This window comes from Ursus maritimus, unplaced genomic scaffold (genome assembly GCF_017311325.1).
Source record: "Ursus maritimus isolate PB19 unplaced genomic scaffold, ASM1731132v1 scaffold_23, whole genome shotgun sequence".
NCBI lineage: Eukaryota > Metazoa > Chordata > Mammalia > Carnivora > Ursidae > Ursus > Ursus maritimus.
Window position 1 is genome coordinate 46,364,275 of NW_024424786.1, and position 11,754 is coordinate 46,376,028.

The 11,754-nt window shown below is 67.2% G+C and overlaps 1 protein-coding gene across 4 annotated transcripts in view; it reads right to left on the reverse strand.

Moving 5' to 3' along the window:
- Nucleotides 1-11,754, reverse strand: part of BRSK2 (BR serine/threonine kinase 2) — a 67,723-nt gene that overhangs the window by 4,687 nt on the left and 51,282 nt on the right. For all 4 annotated transcript variants that reach the window (XM_040639683.1, XM_040639680.1, XM_040639679.1 and 1 more), the window contains exons 13-16: nt 6,462-6,522; nt 5,500-5,707; nt 4,806-4,854; nt 1,111-1,234 (exon numbers count right to left, since the gene is read on the reverse strand). In XM_040639683.1, coding sequence (XP_040495617.1) covers nt 1,111-1,234; nt 4,806-4,854; nt 5,500-5,707; nt 6,462-6,522 — 442 coding nt within the window. The remainder of the gene's footprint in view (nt 1-1,110; nt 1,235-4,805; nt 4,855-5,499; nt 5,708-6,461; nt 6,523-11,754) is intronic.

The following is an 11,754-nucleotide window of genomic DNA, read 5'->3' on the forward strand; positions in this document are numbered from 1 at the left end:
CCCCCCCCCCCCCCCCCCCCCGCCCAGTGCCCGCCCTTTGACGCCCCCTGGCGAGCCGGGCCGGGAGCCTCTACCTCTCAGCTTGGGTGCGGGTTGGGACACGGGAGCAGAGTGGAAGAGGAGAGGCGGGCCGGGACCAGGGTGACAGCCTCCCGAGGCTGGGGCCACAGGGCCGTTGTCAAGGGCAGCAGCCCGCTGCTCTGCGGGCTCGGGAAGGGCGCCCCTCCCAGCATGGTCAGAGGGGCCCCTGTGCACTTGGCATGTGGGCAGCAAGGGGAAATGCCCTTGAAACAAAGTCAGGAGGCAGTCTTGCCCGGGAGGGGTCACCCCTAGGACAGGGCTCCACAGCTCAGGAGGGCAGTGCTGGCCTTGTGGTTGGAAGGTCCAGCCCATGCTGGGAGGCTGAACAGGGGAGGATCTCGCAGGGGTGGAGTGAGAGGGAGGCCCAGACCAGGGGCCCTACGGAGGAGAGCGGGCTGCCGTGGCAGGCGGCCCCCTCGCCCTCGGGGAACTTGGGCTGAGGCCGCACCAGGCTAAAGCAGCCCCCATGGCAGGTCTCAGCCCTGGCGGGGGGTGGGGGGCAGTTTCTGCTGCAGGGGTGCTGTGATCCCCGGGGGACCCAGCACTGGGCCAGGCCCCCTGACAGGACTCTGGAAGCAAACCCTCAGGGCGTTCTCCCCGTGCTCAAAGATCTCACAGGGACGGACGGAGTGCACCCAAGGCTCAGCGCGGCCCCCCTCAGGGAGCCGCCAGGCCTCAGTGGGAGGCAGGGGCTCCAGGAGGCGGCAGCCGGTGGGGGTGGGTGAAGCGCACGTGGGAAACAGAGACAGGCCTCTGGGACAGCCCCTGCAGAGGTCCCTCTGTGTCTAGGCCCCGTGTCCCCTCCCCTGTGAACTGCCTGCACTTCACTCCCTGTCTCGGCGAGCTGTCACCCCCGAGGCTCGTGCCTGTGCCCGTCCCCAGTGTGCCCACAGCCAGGGCTGTTCAGCATGAGAGCCAACCTCCCTCCCCAGGCCCGGGGCCCATGCGGTGCCCCTGTGGTTCCAGCCAGGGCAGACGGGAGCCAGTGTCCCGTGTAGGACGCCGTCCCCAGACGGGTGGGAGGCTCACCGACAGGAAGGCGTGGACGATGTCCGCTTTGATGGAGCTCAGGGGCTTGTCCTTGATGACCACGAAGATCTGCTCCTCCTTCTCCAGGTTGATGAAGTTCCCAAACCAGGACTTCTTGGCGAGCCTGGGGAAGGGAGGTGGGGGCAGAGGGCTGCTCGTATCAGGGTAGGCTCACTGTCAGCCGAGCCTCTGAGGACAAACCTGCCGTCCCCTCCCAGCCAGGGCCAGCTTACCGCCCCAACTCCTCCCCTCCCACCCTCCAACTCCTTCCCTGGCCCCCGACTCCTCCACCCTGACCCCACTGCCCTAATGCTAATCCCGCAGTCTTGGCCTGGCCCCGTACCCTCATGCCTGCCTAGGTCTGGGCACTGCCCACCAGAACCCACCAGAAAGGAAAGGAGAGCCCATCCTGACCCCCAGCCTTACTCCTCTCTGTTTCAGCCACCAAGTTTTGGGGGAATTTGCTATGTAGCGATCCTGGAGCAGCCTGGAGGAAGGTGCCCCCTGCCCTGGGGCTGCATAGGGAGTGGGGGCAGTGCGGGAGGCCGGGGTACGGGGTCGGGGCTGGCCGGGGAACTCTGCGCCCATATGGACGAATGGACAGGAGAGACACTGCATGGACAATAGGTCCTGAAGGCCCAGGATGCTACATGCCCCTCCCACGTGGTGGGACAGCCTCAGCTTCCCCCCCGACCACCCCCTGTCCTTGAGGACCAGGGGCTGCCCAGCTGCCTGCTGCCTAGCCCAGGGCACTCTGGGACATGGAGATTGCTCCAAAGCCAGGTGCTGTGCTGGGCGGGGCCGGGGTGTACCCTCCTGCACACAGCCCCTCACCTCACTGGTGCCCAGAGCCTCCCTTACTGTCCTCTGTCTTCCATCTGGCCTTGTTACTCTGTCCTGCGTCTGCCTCTGACCTGTGTTGTCTGCATCCCCCTCCCCCCCAGTGCAGTGCACACCGGCGTGGGTACCCCCCAGCTGGCCCCGCGATCCTGCCTCCTGGATACACGCCGGTGCAAGCCCTTCCGGGGGCGTGGACGGGCCTGGACTTGCTTCTAAGCAGAACCAGAGGAACAGATGTCACCTCCAAGAACATGTGACTCAAGGCCATGTCTCCTACTTGCTAGCAGGTCTCCACTGCTTGGTGATGGAGCCAGCTGACATGACGGAGAGGCCCTCGGTCCAGCAGCCCACAGGACGTGAATCCCGCCCACGGCCACGGGAGCTTGGCCATAGGTCCTGCCCCAGCTGAGCCTGGAGGGGACCACAGCCCGCTGACTCCTTAAAGTGGAGGGCCCAGCTGGGCCAGCCCAGGGACTGACCCACAGGAGACATGGAGCGTATGGTGTTTAAGCGGCTGAGCCCGGAGCAGTCTGCCAGGCGGCAGTGCTAACACGTCCTGACGGCTGTCTCGCGGCTCCGGCAACGGAACGCGCCCATCCAGACCACAAGACCACGAGGCACAGGCCGCCCCGGCCCAGCAGCGCGCTCCGACATCGGCCCTGGCAGGGCGAGCCATAGGGGCTGAGTCTCAGGCACCTCTCTGTGGTTTTCCCGACCACATGACTTCCCCTTTTCCTGCCCGATTCCAGAGCTGGCCTCTGCTCGGCCCAGGGACCCTGACCCAACAACAGCACAGAGGTGAAGACAGGGAGGCACGTCCTGCCGGGCCCCTGGTCGCCGGCCGCGTCCGCCTCCTTCCCCACATGCTGCCGTCCTGCCCGCGGTGCGCTCTGGGTCTGGCACTCCCGAGCGCAAGCTCCTGCCCCAGGTGCTCCCCGCGGCGCTCCGGCACCAGCCACGGTGCCTGTGCCCAGCGAGTATGTGGGGGGCAGTTCTGGAGCCCGCATGTGGGGTTTCTGCTTCTCCTCCCTTGACGAAGAACACCGAAAACATGTTTGTATTTTGGGAACCAGCGGTTTGGCATCTGGAGTAACAGGCAGTCCCACGCCTGGAAGAAGCTCGAAGGAGCCAGAGAGGCAGCGCCAGCCGATGTCACGTGTCAGCTGGGCCACCGGGCAGCAGCCGGGTGTCTCCAAGTAAAGCGCCCACTCTCCCTGACGTAGTGGGCCTCGTCAAAGCAGGCGAAGGCCTCAGGAGCAAAGGCTGCAGCTTCCCCAAGGAGTTTGGCTCAACACTGCACAGTGAATTCCCCACCTGCACACGTCACACTCAGGGCTGTGACATCAGCCAGACCAGAATCTCCACCTGCCGAACCTATGGCCTCAGACCTGCCGGCGCCCAAACCTGCACGCTCGTGCACACGCACCCCACTGGGTGCTTCCCGGACCCTGACACACCACCGGCAAGCACGGCCTCTGTAGGAGGCCTTAGCTGTCCTGGCCTCCTGGGCCACCGCACGCCTGCTTGGTCCCATCGGCCACGCTTGCCGGGTGGTGGGCGCTGGCCAGGACCCCCAGGAGGGACAAGGCCTGCAGAGGGACTCGAGAATGAGAAGGGGGGGCTGTGGGCCACCTGCACAGCGTCAGCTGCCGGGGGGTCTCCGCTGTCGGGACGCCCAGCAATGATATTAGAGGGGTGTCTGCGAGCGCTGCGACAACAGCAGGAAGTTTTGGCCGAGGGGCGCTAACAGCGGGATGGGAGTCCCTAACCCGTACACGCCGCATCCCCAGGCCCCACGCAAAGCACGGCACGTGGTAGCAGCTCCTGCTCAGTGACGAGACGGCGGCCTCCAAGGAGGCTGCCTGTGTCCCCAGCTGGCCCTGCCCTGTCTCACAGCACAATTCCCGTTCGTGCGCCCTCTTCCCGGGGCTGCAGGACCAAGGCCGCCACCAGGGCGGGGGAGTGGGGGTTAGGGTCGCTCCAGGGTCTCCACCCCAGTCCAGACTGGCCGTGGGGTGATGCTTGCCCGTCGCCTGCCATGGGCCCTGCTCCTTTCTCTTGGCGATGGTCAGCGGAGGGCTTGGTCTGCTCCTGGCCTTGAACAACGCCACCCTCCCCTGGACACGAGTTCCCACCAGGCCACTCCGTGGCTGTTCCTCCTCCGTGGCCAGTGCCATGTTTTTGCCTTGAGATGCCCCATGTCTATGAGCCCCCGAGTTTCTGGCTGCGTTCCAGGCTCCGTCCTGCCCGCGGGCAGCCCTGCTCAGCTCGCCCAGCAGAGCGCTCCTTGGCGGAGGCTACCTGCCGCAGACACCATGGACTGCTCCTGTCGCGCTCCCCTACTTGGTATGTCCAGGGCCGAGCCTGTGTCCGGAGCAGGGTGAGCACACCTGCTACGAGGGCTCGGGCTCCGGTCCGCAAGCCTCCCCCAGCGTGGAGGCCGGGACTGTTAGCTGACGTGCCCCAGCCCCTCCGAGGCATGGCCGTGCTGTCCCTGGCCTCCAGCCAGCCCCAGGCTGTGGCTTCCGAGCAGGGCCCGGAAGAGCCGGCCAGCTCCCTCAGCACCCCAGGCCCTGCTCCCCAACCTGGCGTTCAAAGTGCCAGACACGGAGACACGGTGCTGAGAAGGAGAGGTCCCAGGCAGGAGGTGGAGGGGGGATCTGGGGCAACACAGGGTCACGGGGAGAGGGGGAGGAGGACCTGGAGGGGCCCGGGTACTTTGCCCCAAAGCCCTCGTGGGCCCCCTGGCCCGCCATGGGGGAGGGTCCAGCACGGGCCTCCCACACACACACTGCGTCTGGGCACCAGGAGGGCGGACGACGGCTCACCCTCAACCTTCGGCAGTGGCCACTTACTCTGGAGATGACTCCGGGGTCAGGTTGGACATCTCCTCGGGTGTCGGAACTGCGCACACGGGAAAGACAGGGAGAGAAGGTGTGACTACTCCGCCCTATCACCAGGACACCCCCGCCCCGCGCCGTGGCTGGGGTCTCATGGAGCCACCCTGCCAGCTCCAGGCCCCCGCCGGAGCCTAGGGCCACCGGGCTGCCCCAGCCTCTGTGCTATAATCAGGCCATGCCTTATCTGGCTTCCAGCCAGCCGTACTGTCCCGACAGATGGCACCCGTCCCCCATGCCCACGCACTGGCTGTGCTGGAGGCTCGGACGGCCCGGCAGTGCCCACCGACCCTTGGCACCCCGTGCGCTGCAACAGGCTCCCCACCGCTGCCCCGTCCCACAGGCCTGTTGACGGCCCTCGCCACCACCCGCCACTTGGCTGGCTGTCGTCCTGGGGCCCAAGTAGCCTGGCCTCAAGTGGTCACTTGGCTGAAGGGAAGCCATGGAGCTGGGAGGGCCCCAAGGTCACGCCCACCAGGCCTCCGACACACAGCGGGCAGGCCCGGGAGCAAGCAACTGTCTGGACGTACTGCCCGGGCCTGTACCATCCTAGAGGACACAGACTGCTGCCCGGGGCTCGTGGTCAGGGAACCAGCAGAGAGGAGAAGGGGCGGCCCCTGCCATCCCCATGGCTGCTTTTCCCTCCACTGACCTTGCAGTTTCCGGCGGTGGAAGCGGGGTGACCCCAGGAAACTGTTCTTGATGGAGTTGAGCCGTGTCCTCCAGGGCACCCCTCCGACGCTGGGGCTGGATGGTGGCGTGGGGTTGGGCGTGCCCGCCGGGCTCTCCTTGGGCGTGTGCACAGGCGTCCCCTTAGGGGTGGGGAGGGGACTACCCCTTGGAGAGGGGTGAGGGGTCACCTGTATGGTGGGGACAGATTTGGTGTTTGGTTCAGTCCCAGCGGCCAGGAGCCGGGTGGGGGCCGGCATGGTCGGCAGGCCCGGGGGCAGGGCCAGCTGGGGGCCTAGGCCCCCTGGGACAGGGGGTTGGGCCTGGGTGCCAGCCGGGAGTGGGTTGGACTTGGTGCCCTGCAGTGGCTTGTCGGTCAGCTTGGCCTTGCTCGGCAAGGTCTGGGTCTTGGGGTTGGGCCGCGAGGCGGCCTGTGGAGGGAGGACGTGTCCGGGCCGAGAGGTGCTCCGACAAGCTTCAGGCTCCACGGAGGTGGCCAGGGGGCAGGCCACGAAGGGGCTCTCAGGGGGCGGGGGGGGCAGGGCAAACTTTCTGACAGGCTACAGGGCAGGTGCAGGGGGCAGGGAGCAGAGCTCGAGGGTCCGCGAGAGCCGCCGTGCGAGCGCCCGCCACCCCCCGCATGCACACACAGCACCAGGCGGGCCAGAAAGACATGTTCAAGCAGGACCCCAAGGCAGGACCAGCGGGGGCAGGCAGGCGTGGGGGTGGGAGCGATTGCCATAAAAGAAAACAAATAACAGGAGAAAACAAACAAAACAAAAGAAAAGAACGTGCAGTTAGCCAGAGCGGCAGCAACCACGCGGGCGGCCCCAGCGGCAGGCGGGGGGCACGGCCCAGCCCAGGCTCTGGGAGCCTCCCCGGCCCCCCCCCACCGGTGCACGCTGGGCCTCTCAGAGCTGGGGGTGGGGTGGGGCGGGAGCTCACCCGGGGGCTGCTCAGCGGGCTGGTGGACAGGCCCGAGGAGGCGCCGCTGATGGACCTGGACCTGCAGACACAGGTGCGGAGAGGGTCAGCCGGGAGGGGCCGCGGCTCTCGGCTTCTCTCCCCTGGGCGGACCCTCCAAGAGGCCGGGAGCCCCAGCCGAGAGCCTCGAGGCCGCCATGGCCTGCGCACGCCTGGCCACAGGCAGGGCTGTCCTGCTGTCCCCACCCTGCCTCTCCCAGGGCCCAGGAGGGCCCCACAGCCCCTTCAGGGGGCCCCGTCGGAGCCCCAGTTCGGGGGGCTGGCTGCCTGTCTCGGGGCTCCTCTCCTCTACGTGGGAGCTGCCCCACGGCCAAGGCCCAGGCCCAGGATTGCACTGGGGAGCCCTCAGCAAGGGTCTGTTAGGGGCTTGGGTGGCCAGAAGAACGAGGTGGGACAGGTGTTTCCTGGGAGCTGCATCCAGCCCCCATGTCAGGTCCACTGTCCAGACCCTGGTGCCCCAAACCCAGCCAGAACCCCAAAGGCTGAACTGCCACAGGCCCTGAGTCCTGTGCTTGGCTGAGAGCCTCCCATCCTAGCACGTGGGCCACCAAGAGGGCACTGGCCCAGCCCTGCCTTGCCCACGGCCCACTTGCCCAGCCCAGAGCTGCCCACAGCACGCCGGCCCATAGCCCTCTCCTCACTGGCACCACGAGGGCCTGGGCAAGGCCAGGCTGGGGTGAGCGCTGGCTGGGACCACGAGCCTTGTCCACCACCGGCCCCACTGGGCCCGCAGACCTGGTGGGGCAGGAACCGGGCGCCCTGCGGGGCAGGGGCCTCACTCCACCACACCACACAGCCTCAGGGAAGGCACACCATGCTTGCTCAGCCCTGGGTGCTGGCACCTGCCACCCTTCGAGGAAAGAAACGGAGGGGGGTACCAAGGCAGCCACAAGAGAGAAGAGGAAAAGAGTGAAGGCCTGCCCGCACCCATCAGCCCAGCCCCGAGAGGTGCTCTCGCCCACCCACTCACGCCCCGGCCCAGCCCCTGGGCCTGAGGGAGGAGCTGAGCCCACTCTGACCAGGGCCCCGGCATTTGTGGGGTGGGGCCCCATGGCAGTTAGCCTCCAACTCCTTCACCCAACGCAGCCACGGAGCCGGGGACAGCACTGACCTTGCTCCCAGCCCCCTGGCCGAGCCTGCCCGCAGCCAGGACCGTGCCCAGAGCCAGGCCTGGGTCCAAAGCTTTTGGATGCTGGGAAGGGAGTGGGGGCCATTGGTCCCGGCTGGTGACCACCCCAACAGCCACAGGCCGGCAGGGCAGCAGCCAGGAGTGAGGCCCAGCGCCTGGGGCCTGCCTGCCACTGAGCCAGCCATGCACTCGTCACTTGGCACACGGAAACCAGAAAAGCAGCAGTGGAAGGAAGAGGGGTGGGGGCTGCCTCCACACCGTCCTGTCTAACCAGGCCGCCACCTGCCCGAGACAGAAAGGAGGGGGCCAGCACGCAGAGCAGCCAGGGTGGGGCGACAGGTGGGCAGCGAGAGGCCAGCAGTGAGCAGGCAGGGGCACGGGCAGGTACGGGAGCAGGCGGGGGGGAAACGGGTGAGGCCCGACCACCATCGCCCACGGGCAGCGGGCCCTGCAGGGGCAAGGCTGGGGGGCTCAGGAACGCCAGGCCCCATGCAGAGACCCCTGAGACTGTCATGCCTCCTGCCACCTACTGGGGAGCCTGCCACGCCCTGGGCTGCCGGCTTCCACTCTGGCCCCTGTGGGCAGCACAGAATGGGGGAGGGGAGAGTAAGCAGGGCCACGCGGAAGAGGCCTCACAGCCTGCAGACATTCGGGGGTCCCCGGGCAGGGAGAGCGCAGTGGGTCTCCCCACCCGGTCAGGCCAGCCACTGGCCTTGCCCCAGCAGCCCACGCCTCCTCGGGGCTCAGGCCCACCTGGCCCAGGCCCTTCCCCAGCGTGCTGGAGGTCTCCCTCGCCAGAGCTGCGAGGGCCGGAAGCGCCTCAAGCTCCGCCCTGCCACCAGGCCCGCCGTCGTCCTTGGGGCTGGGGGGCGGGGGATGGGTGGGCAGGGTGTATACCTGTCTTCTTTGCTGAATTGGGGGTGGGCTTCAGCGATATCCAGGCTTTTACTGAACATTGCTTTACTACAGCAGGAACAAAGCGAGAAAACAGAGTTACTGACGCAGCCCCACCAGGCGGCCCGGGAGGCCGGACCTCCGCACAGCTCCACACGAGCTGGGCATGGCCCACCTGGCCCCAGGCCAGGCACACGGGCACGAGGGGAGGTCAGGCAGGAGAGCGCCGGGGCCACAGCGCACCCCACCCCAGTGACCTGCTGGGCGGGGGCGGGGGGGCGGGGCAGGCCTTGGAGGATGCCCAGCACCCACCACCAGCCCTAGGACCCCTCCAGCCTCAGCTGGTGGCCCGCTGGGGCCCAGTGCCAAGTGGCCAAGCCAGAAAAAGCAGCGGAGCCTGGAGCGGCAGTGGCAGGTTGGGAGGTGCCGGGAAGAAGGGACTCTCCGGGGACCGCCACCGGGGACCACCAGGATGGTCCACAGCTGACCCTGTCCCAGCTCCTCCCACCCCGAGGCAGCCAGGCCTGGAAGGCAGAGCAGGACCCTCGGCTTGGTGGCTTCCCATGCCCGGCCCCCTGCTCCAGGCGGGTGAGGAGGGAGGGACGTGGGGTGGCCAGGATGAGGTGGGCCCTACGTCAGCACTTGGCCTGCACGGGCAGGTCGATCGGAAGAGCAGGGGCCAGGCTCAGGAAAGGTGGGCTGGCGAGAGGTGGCCTCTCACCCTGGGGGCCTGCTGGGGAGAGGGGTGCCCACAACAAGCAGGATGCGAGGCACAGTCAGGGCAGGAGCTCAGCCAGCAGAGACCTTTCTCCCCGCCACCCTCACCAGTGCCCCAGTCCCGGAGCCCACGGGCAGTGGGCCATGGTGGTCTGGAGCCAGCCCGTCTCCCTGGGGGAGGCCTGGGACCACCGAGAGAGCAATGACCACCAGCCAATGAGCCCAGTTTAATCATGATGGTGGCCTTGTTTCCTGGCAAATACCTTGAGAGGCCTGGCTGTCTCCAGCACTCAGCCCCCAGGTGACCAGGGGCAGCCCCAGAGCTAGGACCCCCAGAGCTGGGTCTCCAGGTCCCAGAGCTATGGAGAAAACCCCCACCTGGGCGGGAACACTGGGCCCCTCCCCAAGCAGGCCCTGCGCGGGGCCAGGATGAGGATTGGCTGAGGGCCCCGCCTGGCCAGCCAGAGTCAGCGGAGGCCCTGCAGGACCAGGGCACCCTTCCTTCCTCCAGGGGGTGCTGTGGGCACAGCCCAGACCTGCTTGCGGCCCTTAATCCTTGTCCTTCCATCCTTGTCCTTGACCCCCACACCACCACAGGTGACCCAAACATGGGGCCAGCATCAAGTGGGGACAGGCCTGCTGGGTGGCTCTGAACATGGCCTGACCCCAGTGTAGCCAAGTCCAGTCCACTCCAGTGCAGCCCAGCGCTGTTCCAGACGGCCTGACCCGCCCAGTCCAACCCAGGCCCACAGAGCAAAGCCCAGTCCACCCCAGTCCAGTCCAGCCCAGCTCAGTCCACCTCGGTCTATCTCTGTCCAACCCAGCTCAATCCAACCCAGTCCAGTCCAGTCCAGCCCAACTCAGCTCAGTATAATGCAGCTCAGCCCAGTCCAGCCCAGTCCAGGTCAGTCTAGCCCAGCACAGTCCAGCCCAGTCCAGGTCAGTCTAGCCCAGCACAGTCCAGCCCAGTCCAGGTCAGTCTAGCCCAGCTCAGACCAGCTCAGCGCAGTCTAGTCCAGCGCAGTCCAGCCCAGTCCAGCCCAGTCTAGCCCAGCGCAGTCCAGCTCAGTCCACCCTCGTCCAGCTCAGCCCAGTTCAGCCCAGCTCAGCCCAGCTCAGTCCAGCCCAGTCTAGCCCAGCGCAGTCCAGCCCAGTCCAGGTCAGTCTAGCCTAGCTCAGTCCAGCCCAGTCCACCCTCGTCCAGCTCAGGCCAGTCCAGCCCAGCCAAGTCCACCCCAGTCCAGTCCAGTCCAGCACAAGCAGTCTGAGCACCCCAGCCCAGCCCCTAGCACAGCGTGGTCCAGCCGCACCCAGTGGCCTTGGCCCAGCCCCAGGGCCGTGGGCAGGGCGTGGGGGGGGGGCAGAGATGAACCATGTCAGGCCCAGCACAGCCCATGAGGACTGCTAACGCTGACGAGGCCAGGCCGCCAGGAGGCGGAGTGGGGGGGTCCTCCTGGAAGGCACGCACCTCTGGCCATGTTGGGCCATCTCGATGGCCCGCCGCGCGGGCACTGGGGAGCCGCCATCTGTCACGCTGAGCACCTCCATGGACTTGCGTTCAGGCCGCCGTTTGCCGTGCCGGTTCAGCATTGGGGAGTCCACACGCTTCCGGGGAGGGTCTGTGTGCAGACAGGGGTCAGGGCCAGGCAGGCCGCTGGGCCTGGGAGGGGCAGCATGGGGCCAGGCCACCCGGCCACCTTATACCTATTTCATTTCTGGGGGGCAGGTCCTCATCCTCATGGCTCGGGTACCTTTCTTTCCGGTCCAGGAGAAGGAAATAAATCATCTTCTCCTGGTTTTCCCTGCAGTGGGCGAGAGGCACCAAGAAGGCTTGGCAAGTCCGTTCCTGGGTGGCGTCCCACCCTGTGGCCGCCTGCCTGGGAGGGGCCGCTGGGGCCCCAGACCACGCCACAGCCCCCCACTGACGTACTCCTCGGACAGCAGGTCCTGCAGCAGCTTGTTGCGGTCCCGGAAGCAGCCCAGCGAGTGCATGCTGTCCAGCACGTCGGGGTCAATGTCCTCCAGGCTGGGCAGCGAGCGGATCTGCACCTTGCGGGGGATGGGCTGCTCTGGCTCTGGCTCGTTCTTGCCCCCTCTGTGGATGACAGACACCGCGGGGTCACACCTCTACTCCGCAGCCTAGGGCTCCTCCGCCCCCACCCCGAGGTGCCGGGAGGGCGGGGCCCACCCGTTCCCGGGGCCCCGAGTCTTGCTGCTCTCCCTGCGCCCAGCCCCTGCACGCCTCCTGCATCCTGCCTCTGCCCAGCGCAGGCCGGCCTGGGGGCCCTGAGAGCCAGGAGCGGCTGAGGCTGGGGGCAGGCCTGCGCTGGGCTGGGTCACCCCCCGCTTTCCCTAGCAGGCCCTCCAGGCCATGGTGACAGGTGAAAGGCAAAGCAGGCGACGTGGGAGGAAAAGCTACTTACATATACCATATGTGTTTCTGAATGTGCTCTAGCTACAAGGGAAGAGAAACAGGGAGTTAGTACGAGGAGGGACGGAGGAGCCCACGTTAGG